General features: G+C 30.8%; 1 protein-coding gene across 9 annotated transcripts in view; it reads right to left on the reverse strand.

Moving 5' to 3' along the window:
* The window catches only part of LOC111416003 (Hepatocyte nuclear factor 4), a 41,732-nt gene extending 17,882 nt beyond the window's left edge, over positions 1-23,850 (reverse strand). For 2 of the 9 annotated variants that reach the window (XM_023047929.2, XM_023047922.2), the window contains exon 1: positions 13,243-13,575. In XM_023047929.2, coding sequence (XP_022903697.1) covers positions 13,243-13,366 — 124 coding nt within the window. In that variant the 5' untranslated portion in view covers positions 13,367-13,575. Of the gene's footprint in view, positions 1-2,756; positions 3,157-13,242; positions 13,577-21,731; positions 22,046-23,470; positions 23,604-23,659 lie in introns of those variants that run through there. The other 7 variants (XM_023047924.2, XM_023047920.2, XM_023047927.2 and 4 more) reach the window with 6 other exon arrangements.
* Positions 23,851-24,173: the final 323 nt, after the last annotated feature.

Raw genomic sequence — 24,173 nt, forward strand, 5'->3', positions numbered from 1 at the left:
AAAAGATAAATTAGTAAAAATCACTCATGTTTGTGATTAACCAAATTAGAACAATACATTTGTTCTTAACTATCTTTTAAATACTATTTAATTCTAAATTGTTATTTAAAAATAAATTTGTTCATTATTTATTATTAATAGGAATAATTTTTTCGTTTATCTTTAATGAAATGTAACATTTATTGGAAAAAATTATGATAATAAATCCGTTATCTTAAAAGAAACGAAGATAAAAATAAACGATTATAATTCGATAAATAAGATAACAAAGATAAAATTTAATATCAAATTTTATCATTTTTTTTTTATATCAATTAGAATAGAAAAATCAATGGAAATTTTTGATAAATAACTGTTAGTTTTTTATGTTGATAGTTTTATTTAATGGGTTGAATTTGATCATAAACAATCGTGTGTTGGGACCCTATCGTCTATCATTGTGTCATGAAAGAGCCCCTCCTCCAATAAAAGCAAATATGTTTTAAGAGGAGAACATCTCCTGACTTACAAAACTGCGTCTACGTTCGCCTTGAATAACTATTTTCGTTTCGCCTAACGCCTAATGACAAATTATTTTTTATAAAAATAGATAAGTTTTAATTTTTAACACAACAAAAAATTTTTTAACATTTATTATTAAAACCATAAAAATTAAAACAAAATTATTTAGAATTAAATTTCGTATATACAATATTTATGCGACCTTCAAAATCTTTGATGTTACTGGCGCGTGTCTGCTAATCTCAATATTGAGTCTAATTATAATAATTATTCGTCATTTATTGATGTGTAACTGAATCGAAATTTGATAAATTCATTTTAATCGGGGAATAAAACAAAGATGTTTGCGGATTTCATCAACAATTAATCACCAAATCCTTGTAACAAACGGAATTCCATTCGAATTCTTTTCTTTTTTTTCCTTTCTTTCTTTGTTGACGACATGTAATTACATGATAAAAACGTTGTTTGTTCTCAAAACGTTATTATTCATCCAGAAATGTGTAAGCAAAATAAAAAAGAAACCTAAACGATTTTATAAATTGACTTAACATTTTTGCAAAACAAATTATTTATGAATTAATTTAGATCGCGTAAATGGGTCGTTTAAAATTAAAAACGATCCGACCATTTAAACGTTTTAATGACTGCAATTAAAGTGATATGCAGTTTTTCTCTATTAAATAAAATGTTATTATCAAAAACCGGTTTCTTCTCATTTTTTTCGCAATGTCTGCTTCATAGAATGGTTCATGCCTTACTGAGTACACATTAGTGAAAATTATCAGGCTATATTCCATCTAGGTCTTCAACTTTTTCTGCTAACATATTATTATTTAACAAGGCATTAAAGTCTGTCATTTCCATTCAATGATCTTATTAAAGTGAACATCATGAGCAATTCCAAGAATCTGCCGAAAACAAAGGTTCCAAATGATTTAATTAGTTTCGAGACAAAATGTACTGCAGCAGAACTAACCATTTTCGAGGCTATGCCACCTTCATTAATTCTCCTTGATATTTCTTGGCTGTTGGAAATGCTGTAGTTTGGTATTTGCTGTTTTCATTGCATCTATTATAATTAGGTGATGGATTACTATGTTCAGTAAACTTGCAATTTTTAGCTTGAGTTCTTCTTATGTGGACATAGTTAGGTATAACTACTTAGCACCAACTCATACACAAAAGATATGATATTGTTAGAAAAGACTCAAAACTTTGTAAAGACTTTGTAAGCATGGAAATGTAAATTTTTAGTGAGTTAATAATTTGGACCATTAATTGTAGCGAAAACTGGTTCCACTTAACAAAGTAGCGACCAACTTTCACCATTTTCACAGTAACGTTTATCGAATATGAAGATGTTACTGCCTTTTTTTCATAACTTAATGAAAAAATGATTATATTAAGAAGAAAAGAACAAACCATTTCTTCATATTACGTTGAAAATTAATTTTCCACCCTAAATACTTAATTTTGAATCTATGCCTAACTTCACGCACGTTTTTCCATTTAGCGTAACTAACTGTCATTATGACATTTTAAAAAAATGTTTTAGAGGTTAAAATGTAACATAATTTATTATAAAAATTATTTTGCCGTTTAAATTGTTTCTTTTTAAGTCATTAGTGCTTTTTTTTAAATTATAAATAATTAAAACAATTAGTAGAAATTGTTAAATTCTAATATCGCGTTTCTAACATCATGATAAATTTGACGTTTAAAACGTCACCTTCCTCATTGAACTAGGTATTGTTGTTATCTTTTAAAAATATTTCCTAGAATCATTAATAATTAAAAATTACAAATGTAAATAAATGGACATACCAATACAGGGAAACCTGTTTGAGTGAAACCAGTAAAATAATTTTTTTTAAGAATAGAAAATCTAAGTGTTTCGATATTGGCCAAACATTTATTTTTACCACCTTAGCACTCAACAAACCTAATGTCGAAAACGGCCCCGTTAAAAAAAAAAAAGATAAAAAAAGCATCCAGAAAGATCAGTACACGAGCAACCTCGGCAGTTATTTCGGTTTTCTCAAACTCTTCTCAACATTTTAAAGGTATTTGAAAAACATTTTCTTACATAACTAAGAAAAGTGCCAATAATGAATATTTATGTATGAAAAAATCTAGCAATTAGTAAGATTTCTTAAAACAATACATAAAATTTAAACAAAAATAACTTTGTATATATTTCCATGGCATAAAAACAGGATGTTAAAATTAAAATAATGTATTTTAAATGTTACCTTCATACAATCCCATATCATAGATATCACAGCCAATGTGTGTAAATTGTCACTTTTCCTCACCAACAATAATAGTCATAAATCACGTTTTTTAATCCACTATTATCATCACAATATGTATGTCGCAAGAGAAACTTGTACAAATGTTCAATTTCCGATTTCTATGTGTACCTAGTACGTTAGTTGAGGTTATGTACAGATTGTCACTTGGTATGACACGTGACAAAACTGATCAGAAACGTTTAGCACGACGCGTTTTTGCCGCTAGTACTCTCGACGCAATAATTTATTATTGAGGGGAAGGAGAAAACCAACAAGAAGAGGAGGAAATATTCTGTCGAGTCATGTTATTAACCTGCATGCGACTGACGACGCGGACCACAGCGAACGTGGAACGACTGCGACAAGTTGGAAGTAGTTATTGATACGAACGCGGAGAGCGCCATCTATATATAAGCTACAAACGATGTATATCAATATCTACTACTCGACGCGACTCGTTACGTCATTCGCTACTTAACCAATTAGAGAGATGCGATGCGACAATGTCAGAGAGACACACACCGAGACTCTTGGAATAAAATTTTCTGAAATGGCAAATTTGACAATGTCAAGGACTTTACAATTATTTATAATTATAATTTTTGAGCATAATTATTTAAATAAATATATTTAAAATGTAGTAAAAAAAAAATCTGATGTAGTTATAAACTCATTTGACATTTTTAATAAGTTTTTACCTGGTCATATTTTGTTAGATTTTTAATATACAGTGTGTCCCCGGATAGGTGAAACGACTCTTATAAAAGGTAAAATTTTTTCGATATTAATTGTCATCTTCTTTTTAGCCCTGCTTGATTAACGACTAATTTTGAACATATTATCAATTTTTAAAAAATAAGTGAACCTTGACTTCTTTTTGTGGCAGGTAAAGTACCTTTTTTGTTTCCAGTACGTGAAAGTGTTACTAAGAAGTTTTGTTCAGAATGAAAAACTATGGACATATGAAAATTTTCGGATTGATCGGCCTACTTTGAAAAAATCCATATCAAACAATTTTATTTCTAACAAAGACTGCTATGGAAAAGCAAAATTGCTTTCCTGTCACTGTTAATCTGTCAAACTGTAATTTAGTAAACTTGAAGTATTTTTTAAATACAATGTTAACATTAGAGGAAAAAGTTTACGTGATTCAGTGCTTATTGCTTTATTTAGTGAAAAATTTCCTAATACTGGAATTAAAAGAAGTACTTGTTGGCGTTTAATCAAAAGATTTCTTACAGCAGGAAGTAATCACTCTAAGAAAAAAAAGTTATGATGAAACTGATTAACTGTTTTCTTTTGTGGTCAAACACACACTTAATTTTTTGTGAACATTTTCAGAACGGTTTGTTTATTTCTCCCGAATAATCTGAATCTCAAAACAAAAAATCGTAATAAAGTACTATTGACGAAAATAATAAACAATGGGTTTTATCAAAGTAGGCCGATGATTCCGAAAATTTGCGTATGGCCATAACTTTTCATTCTAAATGAAATTTCTTAATAACATTTTACCATTCTGTAAACAGAAAAGGTACTTTACCTGACACACAAGAAGTTTTCGCTTCAGTGTCAACACTAATTTGTTTTTTAAAATTTGAAAATATGTTTAAAATTAGTCTTTAATCAAGCAGGGCTGAATCCCAAAAGATGACAATTAATATCGAAAAAAATTTAATTTTATAAGAGTCGTTTCACATATCCGGGGACACACTGTATATTACAAATGAAAGGTGAAGAGAAAGCTCAAAATTACTAGTATGGTTGGGAGAGATCTCCAATGAGAGTAACTAAACGGAAATGAAAAGAAATTTAGTGAAATGATTGGAAATAAGGAAGCAGAAAAATTAATATGATGATTGTAGTCTACATCAGTACTTATCTTGCTAAAAGCAGACCTTTAGTGTTTTTGAAAACTGGGTGTAATATTCTGCACAACTTGTTTGGTAAGTCCTGCTTCATCGAAGATGTTAAGAAAATGCAGTTATCAGTGATAGTGTTGGAATGTTAGTCTTCTTAAAAATATGTTCTCATAGATGTCACATTCCCCTCAATCGACGATAACATATTCTTTCTGTAGCGATGATCAATCAATGCAGTATTAAAATAAGTTGAGGCAGTATCATGATGTTTCTACATAATATGTACAGGGTGTCCAAATTTCGATGGGTTTGCAGGGTTTCTCAGTTATTATGAAAGATAGAAAGTTGCGGCTTTCGCGAACCTGAGCTACTTTTTTGTGAAACTTACAATGGCGCAAACCAAATTTTCATAACCATCTTCGTTTTTGATATACAGGGAGTGTTTGACATTTACGATTTTCAGACACCTCCTGTATCTCGGCTATCCGGAAACTTAGTAAAAAAGTAAAAACGGGTTCTAATAGATTTTTTCACGCGGAATCCAATGGTGCACGAAGAATTTTTCTAGTCATCACGGTCTTTGAGTTGTAAACACAACTCAAATACTGAATACTCAACTTCTAAAATACTTAACTCTTTATAACTCAAAAACCGTGATGACTAGAAAAATTCTACGTGCACCATTGGATTCTACGTGAAAAAATCTATTAGAACCCGTTTTTACGTTTCCGGATAGCTGAGATACAGGAGGTGTTTGAAAATCGTAAATTTTGAAACACTCCCTGTATATCAAAAACGAAGAGGGCTATGAAAATTTGGTTTGCGCCATTGTAAGTTTCACAAAAAAGTAACTCAGGTTCGCGAAAGCCACAACTTTCTATCTTTCATAATAACTGAGATACCCTGCAAACCCATCGAAATTTGGACACCCTGTACAGGGTGAGCAAATTTGGATGTTATTATAGGTTATCTCAGAAACTGTATGAGATACGAAAAAAGTAGATGCTATTACTTCCCATTGTACCATATAGATTATCCTCTAATCAACGATGTCTGTGACGGTTATTTCACAATTATTTATATTATCACAAGTTAATTGAGCATCATCAATGAACAAAATATTTTAGCCAACCCAAACCAAATTTGATAATATTTTAAAAATGGATTGTAATGTAATATTGTACTTATACCCAGGCAATGCTCGACCATACTAAGAATTTTTTCTTCTACTACTTAGTTAGGATTACTTGGTACCTATCTTAAACGTACCTTTCCCACTTGGGACCATTCCTTATTAACACCAATGAATGAAAATTGTCATTCTTCTGTAGGAAAAGTTTAATATACGCTTTTAGACTTAATGTTATCACGGTTGTCTGTTAGCACCAGACATGCCCTCCATTTGATGTGTCAGAGGAGTCTCGTATCGTTATGTTTCGCCACTACTTCCTGGTGCTGGGAGTGAATAATTCACGTGCTGGCAGCCTTCTTTGGATATAGTGGCCGTTTCTTAGGTTCCCTCACAAAACGTCACCCTATAAAAAGAAATCTATTTCTTGAGATTACACGGTTACCGAACTTTCCATTCAATAGATCAAATGTTTGAACGGCACTATCTCGATGAAACCATATATCACTGAGCCAAAAATAATCATTAGATGATCAAATTTTGGTGATCATTTGCGTCGATGAAAACATATGGTACAATCACACTTCCGGTATGAAATACGTTCACTTTTTGTGGTTTAGTAGAATCTATTGAAGTATATGTGGGTTTGTTGCTGTCCAATAATGCATATTTTGTTTAGTAACAAAGCTATTAATCCAAAAATGAACTTCATCATTGAAGACAATTTTCCAATAAAATCCAGGATTTTTTTCAAACTTTATAAGAGCCCAATGATAAAGAAGTTTCAATTCTTGAATTGATTTGATCTTGTAAAGGTGTAAGCCAAGACGTTTAGAGGTTTGAGAGATTCCCAATTCCTATGAACAGCGTGAAAGCGACCAATTTTGAACTCAATCACTTAGGATTGCGATATTTTCTGAACGTACCATCGTTTATTTAGTTAAAATTTCATTAGGTTATATTATAATAAATAATTAATTTGTACTGATGATGTAATTTTAATTTTTTTACCGGTTTCAAATTCTTAATTCAAGCTTCTTAATTAAGATTATTACTTTCCAGTTAAATAATTAATTTTATTTTATTTTCTCGGAAATAATTTCAATTTAAAACATAAACTAGGTATTAAGTATAAAATTACAAAACAAAAAAAGGAAAAAATTCATACTATCTAATCATTGTAATCAATCGACAAGTACACTTGGTGATTTTCCTACAACAATGGATCAATTTGAGTGGATAAATTGCGTAGTTTATTGAATATTTCGACCACTGAGGGCTCGACTCGTTGGTGGCGTCAAAGTTCAAGATGTCTCCTTTATTATTTCAATTTTAAATTTTTTTTGCACATTTTTATTAGGTTTACCACCTGAAACGGAGATAAGGACACACCTTCCTTGCAAAATTTAATAAAAACTCAAAATGAATTTATTTATATTAACCGATTAATTACGTTTCAATAATTTTTTGAGAGTGCGCGATGATTGTAATCTCTTTTTTTATATTTATAACACAAAAGCGTGTAGATTATTTGACCCTCCACGTGATATTTGACGACATAACAATGTTTTGTTTGTAATCCAAATTAAGATTACAAAAGAAATTATTTTTGAAGTAAAGTGTTTAAACTTTTCAATTCAAACAATAACAGTTATCGAAATAATTCATTTTCAATTTAGAATTTAAATTTGACCTTCAAATTTATATTTTAATTCCCAAGAACATATTTTTTATTTTTTACTACCGGAGTTAAATTTATTTATCTTATCTTAATACACCAAGTTTAATCCAGTAAAGTTCTTTTTTTTTAATTTACAACCAAGCAAGCTCAAACCAATAATCTTTTTCCCAAATAAAACAATTAATCGATTTTAAAATGCAAGACCGCAATTTTTTATAAAGATACAATCGAAAACGTATCAAATTCAACGTATCATTTCATGAATAATCATACACACAGCGGAAATGATATAGGGAAATAGTGACTCATCAAAAAATCAGTACTTAAAAACACTTTTTTCTGTTTTAAATCGGTAAATAATTACCAAGCATACAGAATAAACTATAGGAACAAAAAAATTAAACATACAAGCCGTTCAAAACGTGTTATTTGAAGGTTATGTTATCACGAAGCAGTGTCAGTACCCTTACCTAATATAGCAAAAGATTTTTATTAAACAATGATAAGAACATGTTTATAAAACTTAATTAAATTAAAATGTTACACATTTTTGTTATTTTTTCGAAAATAACGTTTTGTAATTTCATGTTATTTTTAACTGACCTTCAGGTGGGCAATTTCTTCTTTATTTTTTTTACAGCCTGACAGCACCCATTATTTTAATTGGCCTAAGTACGCATGTAATGTCATCATACGTCTATTTAAAATGCTAATTAATACAGAGTGTGGAAAATATTAGTTCGAATGGAGTTGCTTTTGACATACATATATCATGAAAGAATGTTATGGGTTTATCTTGTTTTTCCTTCATTTAGTTTCTTTCTACTTGACTAATAGCCCAATAATCTTTTTCGTACAATTTGTTATCTTCTAATGAGTTGTGTTTCTATTTTTTTCTTATTATCTTGGATTATGAATCAGCACATAGTGTACATTACTCGATAAAAATTTCAATTTAAATTGCAAAAAAGAAATGATTTCTTAAAAATTAATGATTTGTTATCTTCTAATACATGACTTTTTAATTATTTTATAGTGTATTGATTCTGGCACAGTTTTAACAGAACAAAAGAAAATAAATTTCTTCTTTTTCTTTTTTTATTAAGACAAAGACTGCTTATCTTCAACGCAATCGTAAGACTAGGATCATTCCCTACCCAATGGAAGGTGTCCCAGATAACTATGGTGCCGCCTAATATGTTTACTTCCATTGCTTTCAACAGTGTTTGAAAAACTCTTATTGGAGAGACTTCAGAGCATCATAGTAAACAAAAAGTTAATTCCTAAGTATCAATTTGGGTTTAAAAAACAGCATGGTACTATAGAACAAGTGCACAGAGTAGTGAGATAGTCTAGAAATGCCTAAGAAGCCAAAAAATATTGTTCAGCAGCTTTTTTAGACATGTCACAGGCTTTCGATATGCTTACTGTAAAAGAAGTAATTGCCCAGCGAAGTTCCAAGTACCTGCAAAGTAGTGGTGGAACGGATATCCGGCAACTATCCGGCTTTGGCCGGATATTCTTAATACTCCACCATTCACAGGAATTAGTATCTTTTTTACGTGTTGGACACTGCAGATAATAATCAAGTTCAACTCTAATAGGATTTTTTCATTTAATACCACTTTATTTATTTCAGGTTTATCATTAGCAACCTCATGGTTGTAACAATCCCAATACAATATATAAAATCTCTTGTTGCAGTTTCGCCTAGTTTTCTTCTTTTCGCTTGTAATTCAACATCACATTAATTAATAACAGAACTGTCGCTGTTATCACCAGGGGCGCGCCGTGCAGGGGGTGCAAGGGGTGCATCGCACCCGGGCGCGGTCATTCTAGGGGCGCATGTAACGCAATAAAATTGCGCTTTATATGCAAAGGCGAACTACTGAAATATCAAACATTGGCACAAATATAACAGAGGAAGAAGAATCCGACGTGAAAATTTCAAACGAACCTGAAAATGTCTTACATTATATTTTTACTAATGATTTATTCAATATGCTTCCTAATATTGCTATAGCACTTAGAATATACCTAACATTACCTGTTAGTGTTGCATCAGGAGAGAGATCATTTTTAAAACTTAAAATAATAAAAACCTATTTAAGAGCAAATATGAGTCCAGAGAGATTTAACAATTTGTCTTTAATAAGTAATAATAATAATAACAAACACTAGAAACTTTCGGGTTTTGCCGTGCGTCTTTTAATAAAAGGTTTGACGTTTCGGATGCCATGTTGTAACCTTCTTCAGAAACAGGGTTCGAAGTGAAAGCCTTAGTACTTATATTATTAACCTTTAAGGGGAGGATATCAACAAACAAATCAAGGATTTGGATAACTCACGAATTAGACAACGCAAGCTGTTGAACAGTTTGGCCTTTCTACGAAGATGCAGAGAGAAGAAAGTAAAGCCAACCTTTTTGAAGATGAAGCACCACATCGACTCTGCTGCAGCACGTAGAATTTTGATTAGGACAGAACAAGCACTGCTACGAGAAAGAATCCACAAGACCTTCAATGATCTACAAAAAATAAGTGAGAAGTTACTACGACTCCACCTCTCACTTTCCAATTGTATATCCGGAGAAGACTGGGACAAAGTGGACAGACTAACAATGGAGAAGGCTGATCGCGAATTTCAGAAGACCCGTGACACGCACATCAAGAAGTTTGAATCTCTGGAACGCCGGTCGCAAAAGAAGAAAGGTAATAGTTTACCAGTAGAAACAATCGTCATTAACAGATCGAATATCCCACTAACGAAAGACGAAACCTCTGTGCTCGCCAAAGGATTGAACTACGCAATCGCCCCGAAGAAGGTCCCAAAGGAGGAAATCGTCTGCGAAGTGGAAGCAGCTGTTCGAGGGATGCCTACACTGAAAGCCGAAGAGATCCGACAAGAAGTTACGAGAGTACTGAAGTCAGCAAAACCACCAAAATCCAACTTGTCGGTTGGTGAAAAGAAGGCACTCCGATCTATAAAAGAAAAGTCAGGAATCGTCGTGTTACCAGCAGACAAGGGGAATGCCACTGTTGTTATGGACAGGAAAGAATACGACGACAAAATGTTGAACCTACTGCACCCAGCCACCTACAGGAAGATCAAGAACCCACAGACAAAATCGTAAGAAAAATGAAGGAACTGATAAAATCCACAGGAATTCCAGCAGAACAGCAGAAAGGTTTGTTTGTGCAGGCGACGGTAAAACCAAGAATCTACGGACTACCGAAGATTCACAAACCAGACGTCCTCCTCCGCCCTATCGTCAGCGCCATCAACTCCCCAACATACCAGCTGGCCAAACATCTTGCAAAGATTCTGTCTCCCTTTACAGGTAACACGGAATCGTATGTCAGCGATTCTACACATTTTGTGGAATCGGTAAAAGGTGTAAAGCTGGATGCTGGGGATATGTTGGTGAGTTTCGATGTGGAATACCTTTTTACTAGGGTACCAGTTAAGGATGCTGTAGAGGGTCTTCGCCGAAAACTCATTCCGGAGGGTTTACCAGAATACGTGCCAGATCTGGTGGAGTATTGCTTATCGTGGACGTATTTCAGCTGGAAAGGAGAATTTTACGAGCAGTTCGAAGGGACAGCCATGGGGTCTCCACAATCGCCAGTTATAGCTAACACTTCGAACCCTGTTTCTGAAGAAGGTTGCAACATGGCATCCGAAACGTCAAACCTTTTATTAAAAGACGCACGGCAAAACCCGAAAGTTTCTAGTGTTGGTTCTAGTTTTAGTTCTAATTTTAGTTTAATTCACACCGGCCGTGAAAGCCTTCGTACTTACAAGAAAAAATTATAAAAAATTAATTTTTTATAAATATTTTGCTAATTGTAATAAATTAGTATAAAAAATATATTTTATAAATTACTTGTTGTTCCAATGTTTGTATCTTATTTCAAAACGAATTTGGGGCGCCAAAAATGAGTTCGCACCCCGGCGATCGTTTACCACGGCGCGCCACTGGTTATCACTTTCAGTTGCTTCGTTTGTTAAATCTGCATCGAAAAAGTTCTTTTTGTATCTTGGATCCAAATAAGTTGACATATCTTATCAGCTTTGTTATTAATTTCATTTTTATTCAAATATCGCAAAAATTTGGCAATCACTTCAGAAATACACCAGAAATTATAACCGTATTGGCCGGATAGATATGTCGGATCACCGGATATCCGGAAGAAGGGGGTGCCATATCAAAGGCTGCAAATTCATCCAAACCGACTTGCAAAAAATCTGTTGCGCCGGGCAAATATTAAAAGATTGAAGCGAAAGGATCATACAAAAAAATTAAGACAAAGTTTTGTGTCCAACTTTCAGGGCATCTTTTATCATCTCACATTCTATCGCCATGATATATCATCTCTCCAGTATCTTGCTCTTGATTTTGTGAATCTAATAATATCCTGGATATCTAGTTCTTCTCGTGCACTCATAATCTGGTCACGTCACGTTACTTTTCTAATCGACCGCAAAGCTCGCATTTTTATACTGTAAGTAGACTTTTTGTTTTAAAAGTCTTTGCCCGAGATTCCGTCCCGTGTATTAAAACCAATCTCATAATTGACTTGTAGATTCCAATTTTTCCTTCTGTTGACATTTATTTCTTTATACAAGGTCTCTTAAGTAGCCTGATATTCTTGCTGCTTTATTTACTTAAATACAGATTTCCATCCTGTCAGTGTATTTACAAGATGCTAATTCTCTTTGCATAATGCTGCCGCTGCGCGTGATTATGATGTTAAAATAGTCAGAGCTCATATCTTAAGCTTCTTCTACTTGCATAATAGTACTGATAATGATTACAATGCTTGTAACATTTTTCCTGAACACCTGAATTTAAAGTATTTCAAAATTGAGTCCGACCGAAAAGTTTTTCAAGGTTTAAACTCAACCACAGAAAGCAAGCATTTACTCTTTTTATTCTCAACCTCTCTTTAGCTATTCTCAATGTGTCTCATAGATTTAATTTATCGTCTATTACATGTTTATAGTAATATAATTAAGAAACTCAAAACTTGATACTCAAAACCCAACTCTTATCCTATTTCATTCTGCCAATCAGTTTCAACATTTTAGTTCAATAAATTTAAAATCAATAAACAATAAAAGGAATTAGAAGAGATATACGAGCTTCAAACGAATATGATAATGTTCCTGAAGTTGTTGCGAATAACTTCGTGAAATATCGACTGTGATATAATCGTAACCGGTTACATTTTTATTCTTGAAGGCATTTTTGATTTACATAAATCAAAAAAGATCGTAAATTATAAAGATGATTACAAAATATCTTATTATGACAGCCACTATCTATAAAACTAAAATTTTAGTTTTTACTAAAAATATACTATATGTTTTTTAAGATAAATAACTAGAAACTATAAATCAACCAATAAATCAATTAAAATCGTGTTTTCATCTAGTTCTTCATATTCTCAACGATATACAATTTCGAAATACACATATCTTAAACTCGTGATAAACGTTGTATTGTTGAATTTCGTATGTTTTGCAGGGAGATAACACCGATATTGGCGGCTAGAGTGCTCTATAAACATTTTACGATAACAAAATTACACTATTAGGTTGTAATAATGACCTTTTTTGAATAAAAAATTTAAAAATATACCCCAAGCAGAAAAAGTTTGTTATGGAATTTCATAACCATTTAGCGATTATTAAAAAAAAACAACACGAGATAAAAGAAACTTCAAAATCACGATGATAAAACCAAAATTGAATTTGTTGTCAACTCACCGAGTACATGAAATAAATTTTCTTCAAATCTTATGGTGCTACTTAAAAGGTAATCGGTGCCATCTACTTCATTGTCAGATATGCTCATCTCCCCAGGACTTAAAGAATTATAAGTAGCTGGCATTTTTTGAAATTTTAACTGTTTTTTAAACACGATTTGTTTGTTTATTTATTTTTCACTTAATAACACGAATTGTTTTAATTCACTTGAATGTTAATTATATAATTGAAAAAAGGTATCTAACTTAACACTCGGTTGATTTTAAATTGACTATAATTCATCTAATCACAATGAACATGTGAATCGATTTGCGGTGAGTGCCGAATTGGCCAAAGATGAGAAGTGTTGTTTCGGCCAAAAGAGAGTGGGGGTCAAAACGAATGCAACATGTATTAAAAAGAGGAGAATCCTCATCGTTATCACCGTCCGTCGAAATACACCGATAACACGTAGACCGAAATAATAAATAAAGTGGAGGAGATAAAATGGTTTTTCGTGTAAATAGTTCGACAGATACAACTTTTATCGATCGATATACGATTATTATAACAAGAAGACTGCCGAGTGTATGATTTATATTAATCGATATCGAGCGATTAATTTAAAAAGGAATTAAAATCAAGGACTGTTATAAAACAAAATGGTTTAAAATTGGATAAAACAAACAGTTTTATCACGATGAAAAGTGATGTAACAATGGTTTTTAAAAGTCGGTGTAAATTATAATGTTTATTAAGAATTAAATATTTGTAAAGGGTTTTAATTAGAATATAAAAAGCAGAATTGATAAAACAAGTAAAGTAAAAATACTAGGTGAATAAAGCAATCACCTTGAAATCTTTGATTCAATCTTTTCAAAAGTTATAAAATTATAGCTCTAATTTGATTTGTTCTTTTTTGATATGTTTACGAGTTAAGAGAGTAATTCTTACATGAGAGCACTTAATTCACTATGATGAGTTTCGAGATCATTTAGTCATGATGAAATTGAGGTACTTAACCGACTTAGTTGAAAAGCTTAATGCTAAAATTAAATGTTCTAATTTCAGGAACTTGTTAAGGTTAAAACATTTTCGAGTAGATTTAGACACCCAATATAGCGAAATTAACAACTATCTGTGTATTCAACTCGATGACGAAAACAACTACATGGGACAAGACATTATTTAATATTTAATCAAGGTGTAAATCCATCAAGTTTACCTGTTTGACTACCAGCTGTAGAAACCAGTTGATAAAAAAATCCAAATTTAACAACTATTTGGGCTAAATGTACTGCTTCAAAAATATAGAGATCATTCAGAGTCAAGTGTTGGGTTTACATTTTTTCAGCTACTTCGGGGGAAAGGAATCGCAAAAACTTAACTATTACTAAACAGCAAAATATTTTGTCACCCAGAAAACTCAGACTGCAAATCCACAAATTTTCTATCCTACATACCAAAAGAGCGAGATCTGCAACAACGGTAATCCCACCGATATTATTGAACGAGAAAAGACTCACAATGAATTCCACGGACCAAATAAAAAGATAAAATAAAAAGCAGAATTAATCGGCTGAATTTCCCTAAATCCACGTAACACAGAATAAAATGGCCAAATTAAAAGTAATAAATTTACGCTTTTATCTAATTTAATTTATACAATGCTGCATTTTTTACAAAAATATTGTTGCTAATATATTTAGAATAATTGACCTTTAACACTTAAGTATTTTTGAAACAGTCCAAAGGTAACTCCAAAAAATCAGATTAATTATTAGATTTATTATCAATTCAAATCATCACTGATTTGCTCATTATAACGATAAATTTACGTAATTTTTGTACGCAAGTCACTGAACTTGGAACTTGTAATTTATAAAAAATTATCTCAAAAATCATTTTTATTTTTGTGATAATAAAAAATTAAATTGTTAATTTAGATATTATTCATCACAAGCCTTATTTTAGTTACATACTTAGTTCTTTTAAGAAATGCACGGAAAATTTTTGTGCTCAGGATAAAATTTATGATGTAATAACAATTTATTGACACATTATTAAGTGCAATCAACTCGTGTGGTCACACACTTGATATTCGTTTTAGACATATCTAATAATAGCTTTTTGGTAGATCAATATCAGAAAATAACATTGATAAAATAATAACCGTCTGGGGGCCTAATAACACGATTTTTTAATCGATCTTAAGTTTTTTATATTTAAATCAAATTTGCTGTTTTATGCAAGTTTAAATCAAGTATTAGAAATTTAAAAAATAGTTGTTTTATCAATGAAAATTATTTATAAAATAGTATCAGTTTAACAAACATATAATTTAAGCACAAGTTGTTTTGCTTAATATGATTAATAATACAAAACAAATCATGTTTTGCCAAGTTCTCTTAAAAGTTAATTAACCAAAAAATGCATAAAAATATTCATATTATGTTTAAATTTTCTTATCAACATTTTTGTTTCCTCTCAACATTCGAATCGAAATTAATTTGAATTCTCGAATAGAATATACGAAGTTGATATTTAATACATTTCATAATCAATTTGTTTTGCGAATAGATCTTACTAACATTTAACCTCTCAACGATTTATTATCTTTGGTGCATTGTGCAAAAAATAAAGTAGCGTGTGCAGATCTTTTTGTAAAATTTCCGCCAATGCATAATCTTAATCATTCGTACACTACATGATCTTTTAAGAATCCAAATTAATCATTACAATTATAATACAACAAAATGCTATTAATTTTGTCTAACTAAATAACATTGATGTATTACATCATAATACATAGATTAGAAATTATTTTAAAAACAAAATGAAGCTGTTACTGTACGAATATGTAGTAAACACGCCTTAAAACAGATTTTAATTTTTGTTTAAACAAATTTTTATCAGCGAGTTGCTAAAAATTCAGTAAATATAACAAGATAATGTTTATCGCAACCTCACAAATCCTGAAAAGATGTCATAAACATTTAAGTTACGTTATAATTGTATAACCTAAATGAAAAAAGAAAAACTTACGGCAAAAACTAAATTTACTATCAATATACATGTGGCACTACTTGATTAATCAATATTAAAACGTAAAAAACTTTCGCAAATGTCAATGTCAACGTTTTATCGTCTTTATCAGCAGCAATCGCAAGTAGTATTGAAATGATAAAATCGAAAAGTGATAAAAAAGAATAACCTAAAGAATTAAACCTAAAATATCATTTTTGTAATTACTAGAGTAATGACGAGCTTAATGTTTATAAAAAACTACCACCATTAAATCCAATGCTAACATTTGTCACAAATCCGTTCAGACAACAGATTGGATGAACACTACGAAATAAGTATTGTATTAATTTTCTGTTAATCTATTTCATCGACTAAATCTACATTGAACCGTATCCATTAAGAATCTTTCAGTAATTTGTATTAAATGAGTTCGTGATATCAAGACCCTGACACAACCTTGCAATGTCATCCCAGTTCCTTGTATACTCTTATTCTGTATCCTCTTTACCAGAACTTGGAGTCGATGCATCATCAGTGGCATGACAATCTTCTGTGGGTCTTAGCCTCTACGAAGAGCCTCCGCCATTCTGTGCTCTTCCCTATCTTGCTTCTATATTGATCTAATCCTGCTTAGTAGTTCATTTGGGGGTTCCTTCGTTTCTAATTCTTATAACCCTTCGAATTTTATGAATTTGATGTTGTCTAGATATCTTGTATCCTATACTTATTTGATGTTAGCGCCTTCACCATTGACCATGTTTTCTTTTTAAAACTGTTACCAATCTATCGTAATTTTTGGACATTACCCAACCTTCGGATCCATACCATAGAGTCGGTTGTATTAAGATTTTACTTATTTAACATCTTGTTTTTCTTGTCGAAGTGACAGATCTATGTTCTCCTCCAAAGTGCTCTGTTATGGCCACTTTTGCAGTTGTCTTGTTGATGGGGTTGATTTGGCTTTAATTTTAACTCATTTTTATGCACTCTTTTCTTTAATACACAAAAACCACCCACCATGTTAGCAAAAGCTAAGTGTTTGCACGCTTTTGTTGATAATTGTGCCTCTCGTATGAACTTTTCGAGGGTGAAGAGTATGCATGGTAGTGGAAAATAAATAACAGCATTAGACACTTGGATGCGATGCATATTGCAACTTTTATTCATACTTATAATATTTAAATGTCACTTATAATTTGCACTCCAACCTCAATCACTCTCAGTCAATGATGACGCAGATCATTGACTGTCGCGTATGAGCGTTTTTTATTCTAACTTTTTTGTTTTTTAGATAAGGGCGCACAGTGGTCCGAAAACACTCAAAACCCGATCGAAAATCAATTGAAAAACAAATTTTATAGTGTTGTTTTTTTAAATGTTACATATATTTTAACTATTAATAGACTCTTAGTGAAACTTATGAAGTCTTTGGTGTTTTATAATAGCTACTGCGCGAAATAAATTGCTATTACAATTACCTTATTTTGTAGAAGGAAATTTTTTAGAAAACAAAAAAGATGGTATATCACTACTTGAAAATATTGTGTCGTTGGTTTCTTATAAAGTACAGAAAGGTCTTCATTTTACGCCTTTCCAAATTTCAAAGATGTTTGTTGAAAAAAATTACAACCTTTCTATTGACGTCAATAAATACATATATTTTTTGACCATTCAATCTTTTAAATTAAATATCTTGCGATCGAACAAAATCGAACAATTGTAGCTAACATTTTTTTATTGCTGAAGGTATGGTGTACATAGCATAAGAAAGAAATCTTGCGCCAACGTGCGCCTTAACCAAAAAATTGGCAGTCAAAGATTACTTAACACATAATTGTGGATCTTATTTATCAAGAAGCAAAAAACAAACAAGTACGCAGATTTAGAGAGTGTCACACAAGAAAATGTGGTAGACTTCAAACAAATGAAGATTTATTTAAAAGACTATTACTGAGCTCCGATCCATTTATTAGTAACTTTTATAAAGAATGTTCAGAAAGATATAAAAATATGAATGAAAACATGAAAAATTTACTTATACTGGACAAATCTCTAGAAGAAAAGGAAGGTAAGAAGAAGATGACGATGATGAAGAAAGTGAAGAAGAAGACAATAATGATGTAGAAGTAAATATAGAGGAACAAGATTTAGAAAATGAAGAAGACTCACACAAATTGAGATAAATTTTGTTATGTTGGTGAATATAACAAAATATTTTATATTATCTCGAATAATTTGAAATGTATGTGGACTATCTCAGTATCATGGGAAAATTCTACTATAAGTAGGCTGCAAACTTACGTATTATGTCTCCAATATCACTTCAAATTAAGAGCGATGAGTTTATTCTCGAATAGTTCTTAAAACATTTTTAGTAAAAGCTAAGTAAAATTGAGCTATCTAACCAACTAATTCTGCCAATTAATTTTGCCACATTTTTATCAAATTCCATTTCTGATAGGGTAAAAAAATATGGGGCGTTCTATTTAAAATTTTCGACTTTCTTACCATTGAATATGGAGAAACGATAATTCAATTTTTGACCACCCTGTATAAGATACTTTAATACAACAAATGACAATCTGTTTGACAACATCTCAAGAGTAATCGTGCCAATTTAGAGCTTTTTTGAATGAACGTTGGCTGAGATATAAGGTTTTAAAGAGCATAAAGTAATTTGCCAAAGAAAAACTTAAAAACAAAATAACTAGAAAACGAAAAATGGTAGGTACCAATAACTTTTATCAAAGTCAACTTATTTTGTCGAATATAATTAAAAGGTGCATTAAAAACTATAGCATTCCATTTAAAATAACGAAGTTGTGGTCTACATCCGGTAGACCGGAAGTGGCAGCCATCTTGAAAGTATTTTAGATCGAAAGCTTCGAATGAACAATCCATGTTGTCAAAATTTCAAACCGCTACGAATAGTGGTACCTAAAAAAGTTTTAACGAACCAGTTGCGTGAGACATCCGGTATAGGTCCTCTATAAAACAATTTAGATAGGAATTTGCGATCACGTAATTACACAAAAAAATGTGAAGTAATATACGTCTAATGTTTTGCACAAAATTTTATAGTAATATTCTTCTTTTAAGTCCTAATTTATATGAAAAGAAAATGAGTATGAATTTAAATAAAGTACTGCTTGCGTAGTACTACTTCCGGATGACGAATTTAATTCAAATTTTGACACAACATTACCCTTTTGGTCTTATAATCATATGCCAAGTTTCATAAAGCTAGCTAATTGCTAACACCAAAATAATATTTTCGATCGGGTTTTCTTACCGCTCGGACCACTGTGGGGCGTCTTGTTTGGACTTTTTAATAATGTCCATTTGTCTATTATATGATAACTAACTTCAGATTTAGAATGTCAACCTCAATTTTGACATATTTGTAATCTTCATTAAAAATTCTTTAAAATGAGTACCAACACGACAAATTTATCATATCATAACATTAATGAACTTATGTCAAGTTTCGGTTAAGAATGTCAACGTCAATTTTGACATATTTGTAATCGTCGTGAAAAATCCTTTACAATGAGTCCAAACATGATACGTTTAATTCCAATATTACTCGAGATATAAGCGACTTTCGATTAGAAATGTCAATGTCATTTTGACATATTATTAATTTTTATAAAATGTCTTAATATTTGTCACAAAAACAAAAACATAATAAAAAAAATCAAAAATTAGGGTTGGTATTAATATTTAACTTAATTTTTAAGTTGCTAACTTCGGGTTTAATGTTTTTTATTCTAACTTTTTTGTTTTTTACGATAAGTGCGTCATCTTTGGACTCATTTTAAAGGGTTTTTAATAAAGATGACAAATATGTCAAAATTGACGTTGACGTTTCAAACGGAAAGTGATTGTATCTCCATTAATATCAAAGTTAAAGATGTCGAGTTTGGACTCATTTTAAATGATTTTTTATGAAGTTGACAAATGTATCAAAATTAATAATTTAAAGTTCGAACTTTTTGTTTTTTTTAAGAGAAATGCGTCATGTTTGAACTCACTTTAAAGTTTATTTTATAAAGATTACGAATATAATAATAAAATTAAAGTTGACATTGAATGTTTTCAGTTCTTGTTCTAGTTTTAGTTCAATAAAAATATACAACATAGTAATATTTTATGCTAACTAGCGCTACCTAGCACTGCCACTAGAACTAACACTAGACCGAGAACTAGAAACATTCGGATTTAGTCCCACGTCTCTCAAGACGGCTAAACCCGAATGATTCTAGTTCTAGGTCTTGTGTTAGTTCTAGTTTTAATGCAATAAAAATATGCTACCTACCACTGTCGTTTGTAAAATGGATAAGCTGAGGATGAACCTTATTCGCGCTTTCAGTTAGTCGCTTGGAGATGTATTTTTGATGGTGTGAGGTTGATGATCATTTCGAGAAAGATGAATCAACTTCTACAGGATGAATTAAGTAAATTTCTAAAATTATTTCTGATAATTGACACTAAATAACACGAATAGATGTAGTCATTTTTATTATAATTACTCAGTTTTCTGTGTAGAATAAAGTTTTTATTTAAACCCTTCTTATAGGAGCTTATTAGATAACCCGACATTTGACACGGTACTCCATCGAAAGAGGTCAAAGTTTTAACCTCATCTTACAGATAATACAGCTACGAAATAAACCAACTCATCACTAATCAAATAATTATAACATTTCGATAAAATCTAAATTTAAAATGAAGACACAAATATAAAAATAATTTAAATTTTTGTTTCTTTTAACAAAAAAAAAAAAAACTAAAAATAATCTTTTAATTTTCATCTTGTTCTATTATAATTAGTTAAAGTTAGTAAACTTAAAAATAACATTAACTGTAGACATTAGGTTTATCATAAAACTTAAAATTTTCAGATAACTCTTTTATAAGGTTGTGACCCATTAAAATTTTATCATAATACACAAACAAAATCACACGTCCGGTTGTAAGTGGTATTTAGTGAAGTTTTATCGAAAAACTAAAAAATTTTTATTTCGATAATTTCGATTGCAACGAATCAGAGCCGTAATCGACACCAATCACTCACCCACGTGGACGTTTCAATAACTTTTCTTTAAAGTTTTTTAATTGGGATATAGGCAAATAAATAGGATAGTGGAAAACTAGGGAAATAATTGTAGATAACAACCAATTTATCAATCGAAATTGATCAATTAAAACAAGCTAGAATAACTTGATTATTTCAAGGTGTCTTGCAGTTATAATTGGATTCGAAGAAGACTAATTAAAAAAGTTTTTTTTGAAACAATAGAAATAGTTAAAACCGAAATGTCGATAAAATTTATGTAAACATTTAAATGTTTACAAGAAGAGAATACATAAAAACAAAATATTTTTGATGTGTTTAAGAAATTTTCTTTGTAAACAATATTTCATCATTGAAAATATTCCATTTAATAATATATTTTTGTAGTATTATTTTTAAATCCTACCATTCTGTTGAATTTCACCCATAACAATTCCATTTTGCAGCGCAACCGAAGTTTTTGGGTTTAAAACCATAAGCACCTGATCAGCCATTCGCGATGATGATTCATTCGGCACAGGTCAAAGGTTCACAAATACTTTCCCGTAACGGGTCACTACCGGCAACAGTTCTGCGCATATCAACGATAATAATAACGTGGTGTATTCATTAAAATTACGAGTTTTAAATGATAAAGTTAAAAGAATTTCTAAATGATGAAATAAAATGGGAATTTTGTATAAAACAATTTGGAAAATGATAAGTTGATGATGATGCACCATTGCCGATGTATAACTTAAAAAGAAATGGCCTTAAAAATAAGATCTAAATACTACTTCTGTCTGTCATCTGGAGATGGGACTCCGCCTGCGCACTTGTCCCTCTTATTATCACCAAGCACTTTTTCTTTAGAACCGTTTTTATCGCTTTGACATACGTTATCTATAAAGAGGAATACACTCTGTGTGTGTCGTTCTAGAATTTTTATTGATAATATTTTCAAAAGACAAAGGGATCCTTTCTAAATAACTCAAAACCAAAGTAATTATTCAACAAATTTTAAATCGAAGCATTGGGACAATGCAATTCGAATTGTGTCCCTTGCTAAATCTCCAATACACCAATGTCAAAGTAATTGAGAGTCAATTGGAATGTAAACTTAAGAGAGCAATGAATTTATAACACAAATTGGGCCAATTTATTACACAACGTGATTCGTATCGTCTCTATACTATTAGTTACAATTCTAATATATTATTTAAAAGCTATCAACTAATATTAAAGTGATTTTAAATAATATTACTTATCGCTTATTTTGAATTTTATAGCGACATCTATTAACCATAAGGCATAAACAAACTGTTTAAATGTTATAAATGAAAGAAAAAAAAATAAAAATGGTAGTTTATCATATTATCAATTTTATCTCTCCCCAAAATTGAGTGGCTACGCAGTTTGTGATCAAAAGTGGTTAATATTACATTAACATAAGATATCAATAATATAACATCATGGTCTTAAAGCTCTAAAATTACCAGCATAAATACCAAGATGTAAAGAATGTTGGGTAAGGTTATGGACAATGTAATGTCGGGTATATTGGGAAAGGTCAGTTATATTCATAAAGGTGAATAACCTCCAGTAAAATTTTGGGTAAGGTTATGGACGTTGCGCAATGTTGAGTAAATTGGGAAAAGACTTATTTTTATAAAGGTTAATGGTCCTAGGCAAAAAATGGATAGTGTTATGGACGTTTCAGAATTAATTAATTAATTAATCACAACTAAGAAATGCTGAGCAAGTTCTGTTATGTTTTCTAAGGTCTCTGGCCTTAGATAAGCAATTTTACTGAGTTTGTGCTACAAATTACACTGGTTACCTATTCAGATCAAGGTTAATTGGTCTAAAAAACATAACCTAGCTGTTACCTACAAAGTTAAAGTAAAATCAATCTTCATGAGAAAGTCAATGGAGTCTGGAATACATTTATTCCAGAAAATTGACGAAACAATGATCAAATTCAAAGGGTATCTGCTTATATATTCAAGAAAAGTAATAATCAAGCACAACTCAGTACAATGCATATTTAATCTTCACAAACCATGGTCTCCAAGTACTTTAACTTTAAAATTTTGCAAATATATGCCATTAACTAACAATGTTTACGTTTTTTTTAAAATCAACATATTTTTTTTACAAACTTACCCTCATCAAAAACTGATCCGATAATAACTAAGGTGGTTCTTTGAAGTGAAATTCAAGATAAACATTGCTCTCCTCTTCTTTCATTTAAATAAGAAAAAATGTTAATGATTCCGATAAAACACGAACTTCAAAACTAAAATAATATTATTTAAAAAAACATTTAGAAACATAAATTTGAGGTTATCTCACCAATGGAAACGCGACAACTCCATATTTCTACGTATAATCCTTCGGAAACACCACCATCAAATTATCAATTAAAAAAATCATAATTATACTCAATTTTAAGGCAAAATTAAAATAATAATATGGTAAATTAACGTTGATTTTATAACCAAATAAATGACAAATGTCACAGACAGTTTGTTGACATTTACATCGCCATCTACACACCGGTAGTAACAATAAAGTTTCAAAATATAAACTTTGTGATTAAAAAAATTATTATTTTATTTTATAAGACATTAAACAAAAAACTTAAAATTATTTAATTTAAGTTACAACAAAAAGTTTTTATTTTTAAAATAAATGTTAATAAAAATAAATTTCGTTCGATCGCGCCATCTACACACCGTTACTGACATTAATTTGATTTAATTACCGATATTGTAGATTTCTGTGTATAATTTGACAGTTCTAAAAAGTACATAACCATATGATCGATAGGCTCATTGCGGAAGATTAAACGAGGAAACGTAACGTT

This window comes from Onthophagus taurus, chromosome 7 (assembly GCF_036711975.1).
Source record: "Onthophagus taurus isolate NC chromosome 7, IU_Otau_3.0, whole genome shotgun sequence".
NCBI classification, from domain to species: domain Eukaryota; kingdom Metazoa; phylum Arthropoda; class Insecta; order Coleoptera; family Scarabaeidae; genus Onthophagus; species Onthophagus taurus.